Consider the following 17,907-nt stretch of genomic DNA (forward strand, 5'->3'; position numbering starts at 1 on the left):
CCGGTCCTTGGAGAGGGATATCATGCTTGGTAGGGTGGAGGGACAGCACAGGAGAGGAAGGCCCTCTATGAGGTAGATTGATTCAGTGAGTGGGGTAGTAGGGATGGATGTGTCGGAGACAGTGAGTTTAGGGCTGTTGTACATAGGGTCGCTATGAGTAGCAAGTGACTGGAAGGCATATAACTACAATCAAGGCTCTGTGTTTTTTATCTTATCCCAAAAAGGCAAATGGGTACGTAAATCTGATGTCAAGGGAAGTGCTAAGTTTTTTTGTAACACCCCCCCACACACAGACACACCCCCTCCATACCCCACTCCTCCCCTGCATTCCAGGAGATTCTGTTAGCAAGAACTCCTCTGGTACACTTAACCCATTAAGGGGTCAGAGATTCAGAAGATTGCTGACAAGGAATAGCTCTTAGAACTGGGAATAGCTCTTAGAACTGGATCTAGGTGGTTTTCAACCCAGACCCACTGAAGGTCCCTGTTTTTAAGGGTCTCAGGTGTTTGTGGAGAATGTCCTAGTCTAGCGGACTTGACTGTCACTAAACCCTTCAGGGATCCTTCAACCAGATCCAAGTTTGAAAAGGCATGTAACATTTCTTACTAGTTGTATGGTGGACAGTGTTTGATTGAGCTCCCCGTAAACAATCTTGGAAGCAGGAGTGGCTTCCATTTCTCAAATAGCTTGCCTCCAAAAACCCTATGAACTTGGAGAAATGATGAAATTTCTACAGTTGTTCAGGTCTTTTGTTCATAGGGTCCCTGAGAGTCATCTATGACTCGAGGGCACTTAACAACAACAGCAACAAACATTATGTCTCTAATATTTTAGTCAAGTATTAATATTGGCAGCTGCTTAAAATCAGTTCCTGGAAATAACACTGACTGCTTCCTTATGTTGAACTGAAAATTTTCCTGCAGTTTTTTTCTCTTTTTTGTGTCATTAAAATAAAAATCATTCTTTTTCTAGTGGTGAAAACTTTCATGTCCCCTCTAGTTGTTTGCTTCTGAGTGAAACTTTTTATTTGTATCTGAAGGCTTTGAATACTGGTTGTTTTTAGACAACTCATATCCATTCTTATAAATGCCAGAGCTGCTGAACTAGAGTCTATGTAAAGAATGACCAGCATATACTTTGCAAGAATTTTCTACTAACATATCTTTGTTTTCCTAGGGTGATACGATTCTGGAGACTGGAGAAGTAATTCCTCCAATGAAAGACTTTTCAGATCAACATCATTGAAGATTGCTTAAATATTTCAGTGGCTTATTAACCATAAACTCTGCATTACCATCTTAATGAATATATTTTCTGGAAAAGTTATTTAATAAAGTAAACTTACGAGTTTACTCTCAGAAATGTACTGTCTTATCTCTTTGAAAACATTATGTAAGTTGAGACATTTTAAGTAACAGTAAGGTAAAAAGTGAACATACAAAACTTAATTATTTCTTACTTGTTCAACTCATTCTTGAATTGGAAAATGGAGTGTAGAAAAGTAGTCACTGACAGTTTTTCTTTTTGCAGTATTTATCTCTAGTCAAGGATGGCAAAACTTTGTCTCATGCTTTGGCCTTGTTACTAGGAGAGGAGGCTATTCTTTGGAAAACGCTATCATGTTTAGAAGGAAGTGTAGAAGGTCAGCAAAGGATAGGAAGACCCTCCCATTGAGATATATTGACACTGTGACTGCATTAGTGGGCTCAAATGTATCAGAAAGCATGAGAATGGCGCAGCTCGGACAGGATTCAGATCTGTTGCTCATAAGGTCGCTGTTGCTCATAGGGTCACTATGAGTTGTACTTGACTTGAAGACACCTCACCACAGCAGTCTGATCTGAGGGAATACAAAAGTACTGCAGGAAACAAATATAAGAACAAAAATATCACAAACTTTGGTTTTAAACAATTCTTTCCAGAATTCTAAGAGCAGCATTTTAGAAACTCTAGACTGAAGTATATGGGTCTTATCTGTGATTTGATACACTCAAATCTAGATCCACTCAAGCTGACAGATCGAGGTGATTGATCAAAATTTTATCATAATATAGGGCTAAAATGTTTTTGAAAATTCGTGTATATTGTTATGTGCCAAAGTGGTTAGTATAAAAAAGGCTATACAAAAATAAGTTTGGAAAGTTTACATTATGGATTTTATTTTAAAATCTAAACGCACTCTAACTCATTGCCATCAACTTGGAATGGACTCAGAGCTGACCCTGCATCGGGTTTCCAAGGCTGTAAAACGCATAGGACCCGTCTTTCCGCATTTGAGCTGCTGGTGGAATCGTCACCAGAGAGGCTTCTGGGTTAGCAGCAACTTTGTATGGACAAAGTCACTAGGGCACCAAAATCTAAACAAAGATCAGAATTAAGAGCAATTAAAAATTTCCATCCATCTCGAAGATTCTGTCTGGGTATTCTTTCGTCAGCTGTCGTCTGGCAGCCACCGTGGATGCATATATAACATATCCCCAGGAGAGTAATGCGATTGCAAAGAGCAACTAGAAGAAAAAAAAGAAAAGAAAAAAATTAAGATGGGTGACTTTTCTCTCCTACCCTTTAGAAAGTTAGCAGTGTATTGTTACAAAGGTGGGAATTTGGAACCACAGACCAATAAGATAGGCGCTAGAGACAACAACGCCCACCAACTAACTGCTACGTAAGCAGCGGAAGATGCTCCAGGAAGGGGTGGAGTCGAGGTGAGGGTGCGAAATGCTTAAAATGGGGTTTGGAGTTTGTTGAAGAAGGACATCTTGCCCCGGAGCCTTAGCGGTTGACACCGTGGATCCCCGCCAGGTCCGGGACCTACCGTTGAGTAAATCCTGTCCTGGGTGCGGCGGCTCACTGGCTTCATGGTAAGCAAGTGGCGTTCCGCGAGAACTGAAACTGCGGGACTAGGGTACCCACCGGGGCGGTGGCTTCAGGGTGACAGCGGCCATCTTTCTGCCTGGCAGGAATGCCCACCCACTTGCCTCCAGTAGCTTCTCCCATTGGTCGTGTGGGCGTCTTCCGCCCTTAGCTGAAGTTGAGGTCACGTGGTGGGGCCTAGCTTACCTACCCTGGAAAGGAGGAAATGAAATGAGAAAAGGCGTTTAAAATTTGCTTTTTGCAACCTGAAAAGATAGGCATTCCTATCTAGCCAGTTTTCCTTTCGATTAAGTTCTAATATTAATGCATTTCACAACTTTTTTGAAAAATAAGTGCCCGTTTATATATTGCATCAGTTTATAAAGCTAGGGGGGAAAAAAGGCCCCTTCCCCAGTCTCGTCACATAAACGCATGTGTATATTCAGCTGTGACATAAACAAGGATACTACCCACTAATACAGAACATTGTTGAATTAAGGTGGGGAACCCGTTAACTGAGCCCTTGAAGAAACGTTCAGCCTCTGTGAACGCAATAGCTTGTTAATGTGAATGGTATTACTACGCAGCAAGTTTTATCTGATTATAGTTATCTGACATAATCAAATGAGCTTTTGTGGTGTAGTGAGTAACATGGCAGGCAGATATTTGAAAGGTCAGTAATTCAGATATACCAAAGAAAGAACAGGCTCTTTCAGAAAAACTTAGTAGCTCTGTTATAAGAATTGGCGGGAGGGCAGCAAATTTTTTTTCTCTGAATCAACAAGTGTTTGTTGAATGGTACAACTGGTTGTGCTTGATTTATCTAATGAGAAGATTACATTTGAGGCCTGAGTGATTATTTGGACATGGTCTGTAGGCTGACATTCCTCTTTTATAAAACACGTATTAATAAAACGCATATTAAAGGGGAATCCGAATGTAGGCCAGTGGCCCGGAAGAAAGTTCTTTGAGGAAAGAAAAAAAAAAAACCAAACCAAAAACCTCTCTACCAAAACCATTGTTTTGGGGTCTATTCTGATAGATCTTGGCTGTTTCTCTCCCTAACTGGTGTAGCTCTTGGAAAAGTGTATAGGATACTGACGTCTGGCTTTGGGTCTCATTTGTATCTGTTGTTTAGCTCTGCAACTGGTGAGCAAGTCTCCTAACTTCATTTAACAGCTTACGTAATGGAGGTAATTTTCATACTTCTCTCCAAAGTTTTGGCAATGTTTAAATGATTATTAGAGATCAGCTTAGTCCACTGTCTAATATTATACAGTCTGGTAATTTAGAGTAAATGGTATGTGTTTATGTGCAAGGGTGCAGGTACGCCCCAGGGATTAATGTTGAGACTGGGAGCGATCTAAGTTAGGGGTATTCACATTGCTCAGTCTTGGAGCGGGGAGGTTGGGGGGCGGGGGAGGAGAAGGGGGCTTCTAATACGCATGCGCTGGGGAGGCGGTTACTGTGTTTTGATGCCCTGGGGCCCGGGGGGTGGAGCCTCACTTGCTGGCCCCGCCTCTATGCTGCCATTGGTGACTAGCTCTTTACGTCATAGGGGTCGCAGCCACCGCCGGGGTCTCCGCTGTCTCGCGAGGAGGGTGAAGCTCACTCACCTTATCCAGCGCCGGAGGGGAGGCGGAGAAGTCGCAGGGTACGCCTTCGCGGATCGTGCCGTCACCGACCTACATTACTGGGCCGGCAGGAGCTGGCCACAAACCCCCTGACGGGGCCTGCGCCAGCATCCTCTGAGGTGAGTGGGGTCGGGAACAATGGGGACGGGGGTCGGGTGGGGTGGGCAGGCCGGAGGCCCCTCCCGGAGGGACACCAGAACCGTGGGGCCGTGGTCTCGGCCTGTGGGGCCGCCCGGGCCTCGGCGGGGCAGTGTCAGGGGGCGGGCTGCAGGCTGTACCGCGCACCTGTGGATTCAAGCCGGGGGGCGGGTGAGGCTGTACAGAAGGGAGTCAGCCGAGGGGCCCCGAGCCTGGCTGCAAAGAGTTGGGTCTCTGGAAAAAATAACCTCTGTGGTCTGAATCGTGGCATCGCCATTGACAGGGGTGTGACCTTGCCGAAGTACCCTGTGTCCTCTCTCAGCCTGTCTGGGAAGTGGCAGTCACCATTCATTGTGATCACATACAGGAGCCCCTGGTGCTGTGGTTGACTGGCTGCCGGGGGTTCGAACCCAGCAGCTGCCCTGCTGGGGAGAGCCAGGACAGCCTGCTTCAGTAGCCCTGTGATCCCGTGCCACAGTATGATGGGATTACTTTGACCCTATCAGATATGAGTCACTCACTGACCCCAAGACAAGGGGGTATGGCTTATGTAATCACATAGTGCGCACCTTAGATCCTGGGCCCGGCTGCTCTCACCCAGAGAAGCAGCTCTCACCATCGGGTTGGGGCTGTCTGCTCAGTGTTGTGCATCCCGCCTGTGACTCCAGTCTGTCCAGGTTTCCTCACGGGCTGGCAGGGGTACCTGCGTAGGCAAGCAGCAGTTTAAGAGCAAAGTGAATCAGTTATGGTGGTAATCTGCAAGAGAAACAGCTACCCAAGATTTAAGCTACTATATGAAGATTTTTTTTAAATCAGTGCAGAGCTATAGAGTTGACTAAAACAATTATGCTTATCTGGATGGACAAGGAAGTTCTAACCAGTTGATGGCTGGAATGAGCACTGAATTCCATTTCCATTTGGGATTAAAGGTGGATCTGGTCCTTGAACCTTAGAACTTCTGTATCATCATTTGGTAAAAGTACAGGTCTGGGCCACCCTGATTGGGGCTTAGCAAAGTCTTTAACCCATCCTGAGATGGGGAGATATGAGTCTGCACCTTGCAGGCGATAACTAAGCTGCAGTTTGCAGAGGCTCCTAATGGCCATAGGACGTAGGACCAGGATTATATTTTATACTTTGAGATACCTTTTATAGCTTTGCCTAGACATAGTAAGTACGGTATTTATGTGTGAAGATTTTTTAGTTGTGATAGGAAATCAATCATCTTGATCCTGTCATTGAAATCAGTTCATGTATAAGGTGATGGACACTACTAGCAAAACTAACTTCATTCTTACATAAGAGTGTTGCATTCTTGTAGTCCACCTAATACTGCACTGGCATGGCATACCTCTCCTCACATAATGACATAGTAACTCCATTTTAGAATTGTGAACATTTGAGATTTTGAGGGATTACGTAAATGCCCCAGGTCAGATAAAGAGTAAATGATGGTGATTCTCAGCACTAGTTCTGCATTAGAATTAACATCCCTTTTCCAGATGTAATCAGCTATTTAAATGTTATAATCATTGATACCCAGAAAATGCCATAGAAGTTTGTTGGGTTTTTTTGGTTTTTTGTTTGTTTTTACACAGGATGTTAAGTAACCTCAAACTCAATTATTAGTAAGTTTTCTAAGGCTGTAAATCACACAAGGAGATTGCTCATCTTTCTCCTGCAGAGCCACTGGTGAATGTCCCTCCAGAAGGGCTTTGTCTTTTGAGTTAGCAGTGCAAGTCCACACAGACTACTCTACCAGAACACACTTCTGTGATCTTTTTAAAAAAATTCCCTCTGCACAGCAGTACTGTTTGTTGCTGTTGTCTGTTCAAGTGTTTTGTTTTTTTAAATATATATACCTTTTCATTGTTCCCTGGATACATGTTCTTTATCCTTGTTCAAATGTGTGGATAGGAAGATTTGCGAAAAGGTTTTGTCTTATTTAGCCTAAAGATAGTAAACTATTTTTTAGTTTTGGAGGCCATTTAGAACATTTAGTCAGGAAAAGGGATGACTCTTTTCCCTGTGAGGTATTCCTAGACTGTTAACTGCAGGGCAGTTATCAGTTGGAATCCAATGTAACAGCAACAAGTTAGGGTAGAACAACCTTTCAGCTTTATTATTTATTCAGGTTTCAGAAGAAGCCTGTGAGAAAGGTTGTTCTACCCTAATTTGTTGCTGTTACATTGGATTCCAACTGAAAATTACCCTGCACATTAACACTCTGGAAATACCCCACAGCAGGTCTGCCTTTCCTTCACATCTGCTGACCTTACTATGTCTTCTGTTTTATGCCTTGACTTTTTTTTTTAATTGAACAAAGTCCTTAATTTTATAGAAATCTATAATAGTAAATTCTTACAGAATTTGTTGTCAGGTAATACTCGGTTATGTGGCTGTAGGGAGTTCTAGTGGACTGGTGTGTAGGGAATTGAGCTGCCAATTTCATGGGGGTTCAATTATATCAGCTGCTTCATAGGAAAGATAGGTGGTTTGAATCCACCAACTGCTCTGTAAGATAAAAATGAGCAGTCTTCGGGAGCTCTGGTGGCCTAGTGGCAAGAAGCTGCACTGCAATCCCAGAGGCACACAGTTCAAATCCACCAGCTGCTCTGCTGGAAAAGAAGGGACAGTCTCCTCCTGTACCAGTCAGATCCGATTTGATGGTACACACACACAAAATAATAAATTTTTAAAAATTTTTTTTAAAATGAGCAGTCTTCTCCTGTGTAATTTATAGCCTTTGAAAAGTACCTGTGGGTTGGTTCCAACTGGAACATGTAGGCATACTACATCAGTTAATGGAAATCTGGATTGCATCAGTTTTGACGCCATTATGAATAATGCTACTATGAACATTCATGTACGAATATTTGGGTAGACATATTTTCATTTCTCTTGGGAAGATAGGAATTCTCTATCATAAGGTAACTACTTCCTTTGTGTTTTAACAAACTTTTTCATTTTAGTCATTAGTAATATTTCAGGAAGCTCTGGTGGCCTAATGGGTAAGGAGTTGCACTGCCAACCCAAAGGCAGACATGAATGTCTCCAGCTACTCTGTGAGAGAAAGCTGAGCAGTCTCCTCTCATGTGATTTACAGCCTCCAGAAAGCCGCTGCTGGGTCAGCTGTGTGTTGGTTGCAACTCTAGGGCATATTACAACAACAGCTGTGTTTTTGAAGGAGTACTTCCATCTGTTTGATGGCCTTACTTGCATTGCTATTGTTTGATATTTCTGATGATTACCATTCCATATAGCTACAAGTATTGCGTAGAAATACAGTACAGAATTCTGCTGTTCTTTTTGCCTAGTATGAACATCATCAGTTATTCTTTATCCCCACACTAAAATAATAGACTTCAAAAACTAGGCAAGACCAAGATTCCATTTTTTTAAAACCATATTTAGTTAAGCCTTTTTTTCATAAGAACTTCAAGTTTACTACTTAATCATTCCCTTCAGTAAATTCATTCTGTGAGCTCAAATACTTGGTAAATGCTAAAATACATTTCAGAGAAACCAGAAAAAGTGTAATAACTTAAAATTCACAAATTTTGTTTTTTGGAAGCATTTTTTTAATTTACACTGAATATACTTGATATTTGCTGTTGGCATTTTTTAGGCTGAAGAAACTAAGAAACAAATTTAAGCCTCAAGTTACAATATTTAAGGATGCTCTGAACAGAATATTGTCAGGCAGGGAGTAATGTTAAGAAATGGATATATTTTGGTTTCAGAGTTTTAAGTATACTTACCCAAATAAGTGTTTATAATTCTGGTAATGTGCTCCCAAAAAGGAACTTGGAGCTCATGAGTTGAAGTCAACACAGTAGCAGCTGGTTTTCCAGATTCCCCCACCCCATTTCAAACCTGTAATATAGATGATCTGAAATATTCTAACCCTTGAAGAAACATTTGTCTAATATTATTAAGTTAGGGTTTTAAAAAGCAAAGATGCCTTAAGAACAAATTTAATTTTAAATATTTGATGAATTATTCCTATTTCACAAGCAGATTTTTTTGTGAATTTTTAGTTAAGATTTCATAAGGGCCAAATATTCATTGTTTAGAAACTAACAGTACTATTGTTTGCCTTACTTGACAGCAGTTGCCTGGTGATAGAAGTTCTTGTGATAGAAAAGCAGTAGAAAGATGAATCTTAGGCTGAGAGAACATAAAGGAGATGATAACTCTTAATATCTACTAGATGATAAGATGGGGCACTTTGGTGGAGTAGTGTGGGGAGAGCTGCCTTGCCAGTCTAAAAGGCTGCGCTTCTGCTGGTTTGAATCCACTATCAACTCGCTGGGGGAAAGAGATGAATAGTCTGTTACCATCTGATTTACTGTCTTAGGAAACCCATTGGAGGGTCAGATATCTGTCATTTCTGACTCAGCAGCAGTGAGTTGAGAAATTATAACACTACACAATTATTTAATAAATCAATGTTGGTTGCAGTTATGCTTATTTCCATTCATGTCAGCCTTGTGTATAGAGAGAACTGCTCCGTGGGGTTTTCCAAGATGTTAGTAGTTTGGCTTTTCTATTAAATAAAAAACTGCAGATGGCTTCTTTGGAATACCTTAAGGAATTAGTGATAAACTAATGAGAATGCTTTAGCAGTATTGATGTAGTAATAATAGCACTTACTCTAAGATAGGCACGACCTTCTTTTTAACACTAAGTGCTGAAGAGCAGTGGTGTCTCTTTGGAGACTAAGGTGCATCTGATACAGGCCATGGTCTTCGCAATCACCTGTTATGCATCAGAGAGTTGGACAATGACCAAGGAGGATAGAAGGAGAATTGATGCCTTTGAGCTGTGGTGCTGGAGAAGAGTATTGAGAATACCATGGACTGCTAGGAAAACAAACAGATTTGTCCTGGAAAGGGTTAAACCGGGTGGCTCCTTGGAGGCAAGGATTCTGAGGCTCCGTCTAACATACTTTGGACATGTTGTGAGGAGAGACCGGTCTTTGGAGAGGGACATCATGCTTGGGAGGGTGGAGGGACAGCGCAGGAGAAGAAGGCCCTCTATGAGGTGGATTGATTTCAGTGATTGGGATAATTGGGATGGGAGTATGGGAGACAGTGCGATTGGCACAGGACAGAGCAGAGTTTAGGGCTGTTGTACATAGGGTCGCTATGAGTCGCAGGCGACTCGACGGCACATAACAATAGTTCTCAACTAAATCTTCGCTTGCATGAAAATAATTCACCAAAACCACATCATTAAATTAATGAACTTTCATAAATAAAATCTCAACCAAAGCTTTTGAAAGCATTTTTTAAATAGATGCGTGTATGTGCACACACACAGCATTTATCGTATATAAAACAAATTAGCAGTCTTTTTAAATTTTTTTTAATTGGAAAAAACATGTATGGGGACACAAGAGGTGAGGGATGGGAGCCGAAGAGTGAGGATGGGCAGGGATGAAGTCACAGGGCTGCACAGTTTGGTGGGTATGGGGAGTGGGCAGAGGAAATGGGAAAGATCCAACGAGGACCTGAAGAGATAGGGTAATGGTGAGCGTAGTCCAAAGGTGATTAATTTTTAGGTGTTTTTTTTTTTAAACAAAGAAATTGTCTTATTCACTTGTGGGTTTCTCATTTGGGAATGGGGTGCAGACTCTCCAGCTTCTTAATGTTGAACAGGGGCATTGATGTGAAGGGAGAAGGGGAGCCCACTTTAACACCTTACTGGTGGTCCTAGGTTGACACTGCATGCCTTCTTGTTCAGTTAGAAGATATTTTCCTGACATTTCTGCCCTCTGGACTGCAAAGTGTTTCCCAAGGAGGGTCCAGTGGCGATGGCTGGTTGAACCCTGAGGCTCCATGCTCCTTCGCTTCCTTAGCTGGCAGTTATCTTTTCCTTTTGTCTCTGAAACTGGGTTCAGGTCTGGAGCAAAACTCTGTGTTAAGGTTAGCTATAGGAAATGGAGCAAAACTAAAGAAAGCTTGTGAATTACAAAGAGAAGGGCTTTGGAGTTGTGACTTATAGGTGTACTGGGGATGGAGGTGGAGGAAAATAGCTTAGATAAAATTCTTGTATACCCTAGTCAATTCTCCCCAGCAACCTGAAGGCTCTCCCTAGGGGCCAGGTGGTTCTCCCAGGTGCTGGGAGGATGCACACCCCCGGGGGCCAGGGAGCTGGGCAGCACATCCCCCCACCAAAGGGTCCCTCCAGGTCTGGTCCCTGCGCCTCACTGAAGACCATGGCCAGGGACAGCACCACTGGTTCCAGTACCGCCTCCATTGCCCCCCTCCCCTCCACCAAGTGGTCAGACTGCTATTTGAAGTAGGCATCGCTACCCTCCCACTTTACAAATGGAGTAGGGGCTTTGAGACTGGTGAACCCTAGGTCTAAACAGGTATTGGCATCAGTAGTCAAGAAATCAAAAGATGTGGTGTATTAAAGAGGTCTGCCGTATCAAGTCTGCTTTTGTTAAGTGTCATTGAGTCATAGACAGCTCATAGTGACCCTACGAATGAAAGACCTGAAATTTTGTATAACTTTCATTTTTTTTCTTTAACTTCATATAGTTTCTGGAGGCAGGCTGTTTAGGAAGTTGATGCCACTCCTGCTTCCAAGTTTGTTTTAATCTGAGAGCTCCATCACACTGTGTCCACCATAGGTAACCATTATTGCACTTGTCACTTCAGTGTCACAGTGTTTAGCCTCAAAGCAACCATGAGTTAACTCTGACAGAGCAGTGATAGTACTACTTAGAAGTGTTTGACTAAAAACAGTCAAAACCAGACCTGAGGGTCGCCGATTAAAATCCCATCCTTTGGTTTGGTAGCATAGCTTTCTATCCACTTCGCCCACGGAGATCTCTCTATGGCTCACAGCAGTTCTTTGAACAACAGATCTAGTTCTTGCCCTAGCCTATGCCATCCCACAATCTGAGACACACTGGAGCCCATTGCTACAGACACTTATCAATCCATTGTGTGATGATCTTTTCTTCTCTGACCTATCCAAGGAAATCTTCACTGACAGTGAGATGCTTTCCCCGTATCAAGTCCTTCACCTCCCACCTCCATGGCGCTGTCACCACCACCGCCATCCGTTGTCCCCACCTGTGCCAGGGGCCCACAGCTGTTGGCATCTGCCACTGCCAGCTGTGCAGGGGCTCTGTCACACCAGCAGTGGGGCCCGCTGCCAGTCCAGGGTACGGGAACTGTGGACTCTGGCCATGGCAGCCCCATGGGGTCACGACAACACAGATTCAGTGGCGGGTAGTTGGCAGAAGTGGGACCACCCTTGTTCTTTCAAGAATCTTTATCCTCTTGATGTTGAGGCTCAGTCCATATTGATGACCAGCAGTCATCTGTTTGGCTGTTTAGGTATATATATGTTATGTGGCCTAATTATTTCAATGTGGCTTGCCGGGCCTCCTGCTTCTCACACCACGTCTCTCACAGCCACCGTCTTGGTTCCGAGAATTTATTTTAGAATAAGGTTATTCTGCGGCAGTGTGGATGCTCTGTCCTACCAGCTTCAGGGCCTGGTGCCCACTGCCCTTCCCAAGTGAGGGGATCCAGGGGTCCAGCTGCAGAGGTCCCATGGAACTCGGCAGTAGGGGGCTGGGAGGCGTGGAACTCACCCATTCTTGTTTTGGAATCTTTGTTCTCTTGATGTTGAGTCTTGATCTATGTTGAAAACCAGTAATCAACTGTTTTTAATTGTTCAATTATTGATAAACTGAGGACTGTGGGGGGCCATGGTGGCCCGTTTCTATGTAGCTTGCTGCTCCTCCAGCTGTTTCGTCTGCTGCCACTATCTTGATTCTAGCAGTCTTTTTTGTTAGAAATGTGTGTGAAAAATAAAAAAACATAAATAAGGAATAGTACTAATTGAAGGCAGTATCTTTTTCTTATTGGCATTTTTTTCTTTTCTAGCACTTAAGGAAAAGATAGGATAGTAAGACATTAAATCTTTTAATATTTTAGCTATTTTTAAAATTTGGGATTAACATGAAAAATGTTTTTAGTTAAATCTAAGCAATATGTGCATGAATACTTGGAATATTTTGTCTTTTTTTACATATTTGAAGTATTTCTTAAATATGCTCTTTTTATTTATTTTTATTATTTTATATATGTGTGTGTGTACTGTCAAATTGGATCTGAATGGTACTGGAGGAGATTGTCCCTCCTTCTCCAGCACAGCATCTGGTGGATTCGAACCACACATCTCTGGGATTGCAATGCAACTTCTTGCCACTAGGTCACCAGAGTTCGCCAAATTTGTTGTTTTAAAACAATGATATAGTATATGAGTGCTTCCTATGTATTTAGCATAAATTTAGAGGCCATTTGTATAACCACAAGTTCTGTGAAGTGTAGGTATCACAGTATTCTTTATTGGGTTACTGATATGTTTCTTTTCCTTTTACAGATAATGGCGTCATCTGCTAAGGACTTTAAAATGGACAACTTTTCACCTAAAGCTGGCACTAGCAAATTGCAACAGACTGTGCCAGCTGATGCATCTCCTGATTCTAAGTGTCCTATATGCTTGGATAGATTTGATAATGTGTCTTACTTAGATCGTTGCCTACATAAGTTCTGTTTTCGTTGTGTCCAAGAATGGTCAAAAAACAAAGCTGAATGTCCACTATGTAAACAACCCTTTGATTCCATTTTCCATTCTGTGAGAGCAGAAGATGACTTCAAGGAATATGTCCTAAGACCTTTATATAATTTTACCGCCTCTGATGTTCGACGATTTCGCTACCGTACAACTATGACAAGGGACCGCAATACTTCTGTTTATTCACCTAGTCGTACTATGAACAGAAGAGCAGCAACTCCACCAGATAGTGGAGTACTGTTTGAAGGGTTAGGCCTTTCATCGAGAACTAGAGATGGTGAAATTCCTCAACTTATGAGACAGATTGCAGTAAGGAGGCCAGCTGCTACAGATGAAAGATCTTTACGGAAGATTCAGGAGCAGGATATTATTAATTTTAGACGCACTCTTTATCGTGCTGGTGCTCGTGTTAGAAATATTGAAGACGGTGGTCGCTACAGGGATATTTCAGCTGAGTTTTTCCGTAGAAATCCAGCTTGCCTTCACAGATTAGTCCCCTGGTTAAAACGTGAACTTACAGTTCTTTTTGGAGCTCATGGCTCTTTAGTGAATATTGTCCAGCACATTATTATGAGTAATGTTACTCGCTATGACTTGGAAAGTCAGGCCTTTGTGTCTGATTTAAGACCATTTTTACTTAATCGGACTGAGCATTTCATACATGAATTTATCAGTTTTGCAAGGTCTCCTTTTAATATGGCCGCCTTTGACCAACATGCTAATTATGATTGTCCTGCTCCTTCATATGAAGAGGGCAGCCATTCTGACTCTTCAGTCATAACTATATCTCCAGATGAGACTGAAACCCAAGAACTTGATATTAATGTAGCCACTGTTAGTCAGGCACCATGGGATGATGAAACTCCAGGACCATCATATTCAAGCTCAGAGCAGGTACATGCTGCCATGTCTTCCCTTTTAAATACTTCTGACAGTTCAGATGAAGAGCTTGTAACAGGAGGAACCTCATCACAGATACAAGGGGCACAAACCAATGAGGACTTAAATAATGACAGTGATGATTCTTCTGATAATTGTGTCATTGTTGGCTTTGTTAAGCCACTAGCTGAGAGGACCCCAGAACTTGTTGAACTGACTTCTGATTCTGAGGAGTTTGGCTCATATGAGAAAATGGAGACAGTTAAAACCCAAGAACAAGAGCATTCTTACAGTTCTGGTGATAGTGATGTTAGTAGATGTTCGTCTCCACACTCAGTCCTTGGGAAGGATGAGCCCATACATAAACGGCGTTGTGATTCTGGCACCAGAATCAGATCAAAGAAAGAAGAGAAGCGGTCCACGTCATCATCTCCCAGAGACCTGAGCTCATCTATGAGAGGAGACAGAGTGGATTCCCCACATAACCATAAACACAGAAAGAGGGGGCGATCAAGAAGTTCAGATTCATGTTCCCAGAGTAGAAGTGGGCATGATCAGAAGACTCGTAGAAAGCATCATGGTAAGAAGAGAATGAAAAGCAAGCAGTCCCGAAGCAGAGAGAGTAGCAGACCCAGAGGTAGACGAGACAGAAAGAGATCGAGAACCAGAGACAGCAGTTGGTCAAGAAGAAGCCAAACTCTGTCTCTTAGTAGTGAAAGCACAAGCAGGTCAAGATCTCGTAGCAGTGATCATGGTAAAAGGAGATCACGGAGCAGAAACAGAGATCGCTATTATTTAAGGAATAATTATGGAAGCAGATATAAATGGGAATATACTTACTATAGTAGAAACAAAGACAGGGATGGTTATGAATCATCTTACAGGAGGAGGACTCTGTCCAGAGCTCATTATTCTAGACAATCTTCAAGTCCAGAATTTAGAATGCAGTCCTTTTCTGAAAGGACAAATGGTAGGAAAAAAAACAACCACAGTGAAAGGAAATACTACTACTATGAAAGGCATCGATCAAGAAGCCTGTCCAGTAATCGATCAAGGACTGCGTCAACAGGAACAGATCGCATTAGGAGTGAAAAGCCTGGAGGGAAACGGAAATACAAAACACGGCATTTGGAGGGTACTAATGAAATGGCTCAACCATCCCGTGAATTTGCTTCTAAAGTAAAGGACAGTCATTACCAAAAATCTTCATCAAAATTAGATGGAAACTATAAAAATGAGAGTGACAGCTTTTCAGACTGTCGATCATCAGACAGAGAGACAAAACACAAAAGAAGAAAAAGGAGGACCCGGAGCCTAAGTGTAGAGATAGTGTATGAAGGGAAAGTGTCTGATACTACCAGGCATCACAGAAAGAAAAAGAAGAAACACAAGAAGAAGCATAAGAAACACCATGGAGATAACGCACCACGTTCACCAGTTATAATTACCATTGACAGTGATAGTGATAAAAATTCTAGGGTGAAGGAAGATCCAGAATATGACAACAGTGCTTCTCAGAACCCTGTACAGAGTGAATTTTTGGCTCCTTCCTTGGACCCATTTGAAACTAAAGATGTAGTTACAATAGAAGATGAGTTTGGTTCCCTGGACAAAGAATGTGACATTACCACACTCACTAAGAACTTGGATAATGCCAACAAAAGTGTAAATAATATTCTGCCCCAGGCATCTTCGGCTGAACAAACACTGACCACTTTTGCCTCTGACTTGGAAAACCAGCCCATTAATATCTCTGTTCAGACTGAGCCATCAAGGCAATTGCCATCTCCACGGACATCATTAATGTCAGTGTCTCTTGGTAGAGACCTTGCTATGTCTTAAAGCTGCCAAAGCATCTCATTGAGAATCCTGATGGTATATGAAGAAACACTGTCATCTACTGCAGTCTATTAAAAGATGACTCCTGATATGAACTTTTATTTCTTAAACTCTTGTGTTTTTTGTTTTAAAAATTTGTAATAAAGCATTTTATTTGTTTGAAAGGTATGTAAGTCCCAACCTCAGATATGCACTTTTAAGTGAAGAAAATGATACTGCTAGCCGTTTATTTAAAAGTTGGGCACCTTTTTAAATAATAAAAAAAAACAAAAAAATGTAAATTTTTGAAGTTCTTTCATAAAGCCATATGGTATTGACATATTTTTTAAGTAGTCAATAAGTATTTTTGAATTTTTTTTTTTTCCTGAGAGTTATTCTGGAAATGTGTTATAAGCTAGGGGAATGACTCCCTCTGGACAGTCTTTATTTTTCTCATTAAAGAAAAATTTGTATGGGAACAAAACCATAAAGGTTAAATTGAGGTATTTTAATCAGCACAGTTGACCTTGACATCTGCCAAAAGAAAAACATTTCCTTTATATACTTGTTTATCTGGACTGCCGGTAAAACACGTGTATTCAGCTACAGAAAGAATAAATAAAATAGCAACACTTTAAAAATATAAAGATTTTTCTATGTAGTTCTCCTTTTGTTTGTTTTGAAAATACTTTAGTGGAGCCATAACCTTAATAAAGATAAATTTTTTTTAAAATCTACATCAGTATTTCATAATTCTCTCTTAAGTACTGAATTTCAGATGATGATCATTTAACCACACAGTTTTAATAATTGTTCTTTAGTTCGATAATGAGTAGTAGTTTGTTTTCCATCAGCCAAATACAAGTAGACAACACTCAGGGTGCTTAGGAACAGACAAACTTATTGTTTTGTTTAATATCTGTAGTTCCTTTACACAGAGTGGCTGCTTATGTTTTGCCCTGTGTCTTTATCAAGCTTCATTTTAAGACCATTTGCCTTGCATTTGCATACTACCACTAGTCATCATGTAAAAGAATATCTGCTATAATGGCAAGTTTTTGCCAGCATAGGGAAGACAGTACTCCTGTAGCCACAAGCATACAAATTTACATTTTCTGCAGAGAGAGTATTTGCTAGAAGTGTTCTAGACCTACTAAAGGAAGACTTAAAGTTGGAAGTGATAGTTGATTTGGAATCCAGGAGCTAAGGGGTTAACTTTTTGACCTGAGGGACATGTTTCCCCCTACATTTCCTGACAGCTTTGGGTTTCTTCAGAAGCTACTAACCCAGTTTTAACCTGAGGGAGAGCTATTGAACAGTCTGAATAAACAGGCCTCAATCCATAACTATTACCAACATCTGCTTGGGACATAAGTACATAAGTATCCACGTAACTAAAATTCCCTATTACCACAAGTGGTTTTTCCCTTGATTGATAAAACTAAGACTTTTGAGAACTTTTTTGAGTTGTTTGGAAATATTGTTATGTGCCATGGAATCACCTGCGACCCATAGTGGCACTATGTACAGCAGCTTGGAAGCCTGCCCTGTCCTGAGCCAGTCTCACTAATTTCAGCACAGCAACGCCCGTTGCCCCAGTCACTATATCAATCTCATCTGAGCTCTTCCAAACATGATGTCCTTCTCAAAGGACTGGTCTCTCCTGGCCACAGGCCTAAAGTAGATGGAGCTTCAAAATTCTAGCCTCCAAGGAGAACATTGAGATGGTAGTCATAAAATTTATTTAAATGTAAGGTTTTATTTCAAATTAAAATGTAATGCTATTTTATTCCATATCCTAGTTTGTTACATTGTGTTCTCAGAAATAATGAAAACCTTGGAAAAATGCTGGGAAAGGTCAAAGATCAAAAGAGGAAGCCCTTCTAGGATCTCGTTTGACACTGAGTATGGTAGAGAGTGGAGGTGGGTGGGTACAGATGAGCGCAAGGTTTTGGTTTGCTTACACAGAGTTGGGAT

The 17,907-nt window shown here is 41.6% G+C and overlaps 2 protein-coding genes across 3 annotated transcripts in view; both read left to right on the forward strand.

The window, feature by feature from the left end:
• Positions 1-1,246, forward strand: part of NDUFB6 (NADH dehydrogenase (ubiquinone) 1 beta subcomplex, 6, 17kDa) — a 16,205-nt gene extending 14,959 nt beyond the window's left edge. Inside the window, exon 4 of the mRNA XM_006881251.1 lies at positions 1,178-1,246. Coding sequence (XP_006881313.1) covers positions 1,178-1,246 — 69 coding nt within the window. The remainder of the gene's footprint in view (positions 1-1,177) is intronic.
• Positions 1,247-2,779: 1,533 nt separating this feature from the next.
• On the forward strand, positions 2,780-16,785 carry TOPORS (topoisomerase I binding, arginine/serine-rich, E3 ubiquitin protein ligase). Of its 2 annotated transcripts, XM_006881252.1 has the most exons (3): positions 2,780-2,862; positions 4,413-4,607; positions 13,039-16,785. In XM_006881252.1, the coding sequence occupies exons 1-3, from the start codon at positions 2,860-2,862 to the stop codon at positions 15,952-15,954; spliced, it is 3,114 nt and encodes a 1,037-aa protein (XP_006881314.1). In that variant the 5' UTR covers positions 2,780-2,859; the 3' UTR covers positions 15,955-16,785. The 2 variants fall into 2 exon arrangements, with proteins under 2 accessions (XP_006881314.1, XP_006881315.1); XM_006881253.1 differs by lacking the exon at positions 4,413-4,607 and having other exon boundaries at positions 2,783-2,862; positions 13,039-16,779.
• Positions 16,786-17,907: the final 1,122 nt, after the last annotated feature.

The sequence above is a fragment of the Elephantulus edwardii genome, unplaced genomic scaffold (assembly GCF_000299155.1).
Source record: "Elephantulus edwardii isolate Elephantulus edwardi_28Jun2011 unplaced genomic scaffold, EleEdw1.0 scaffold00014, whole genome shotgun sequence".
NCBI lineage: Eukaryota > Metazoa > Chordata > Mammalia > Macroscelidea > Macroscelididae > Elephantulus > Elephantulus edwardii.

What these genes read in the sequence shown, in the direction of transcription:
- TOPORS (XM_006881252.1), top strand. An exon ending in CTGCGCCAGCATCCTCTGAG is followed by an intron (nt 4,608 to 13,038) that starts GTGAGTGGGGTC and finishes TTCCTTTTACAG; the next exon opens with ATAATGGCGTCATCTGCTAA.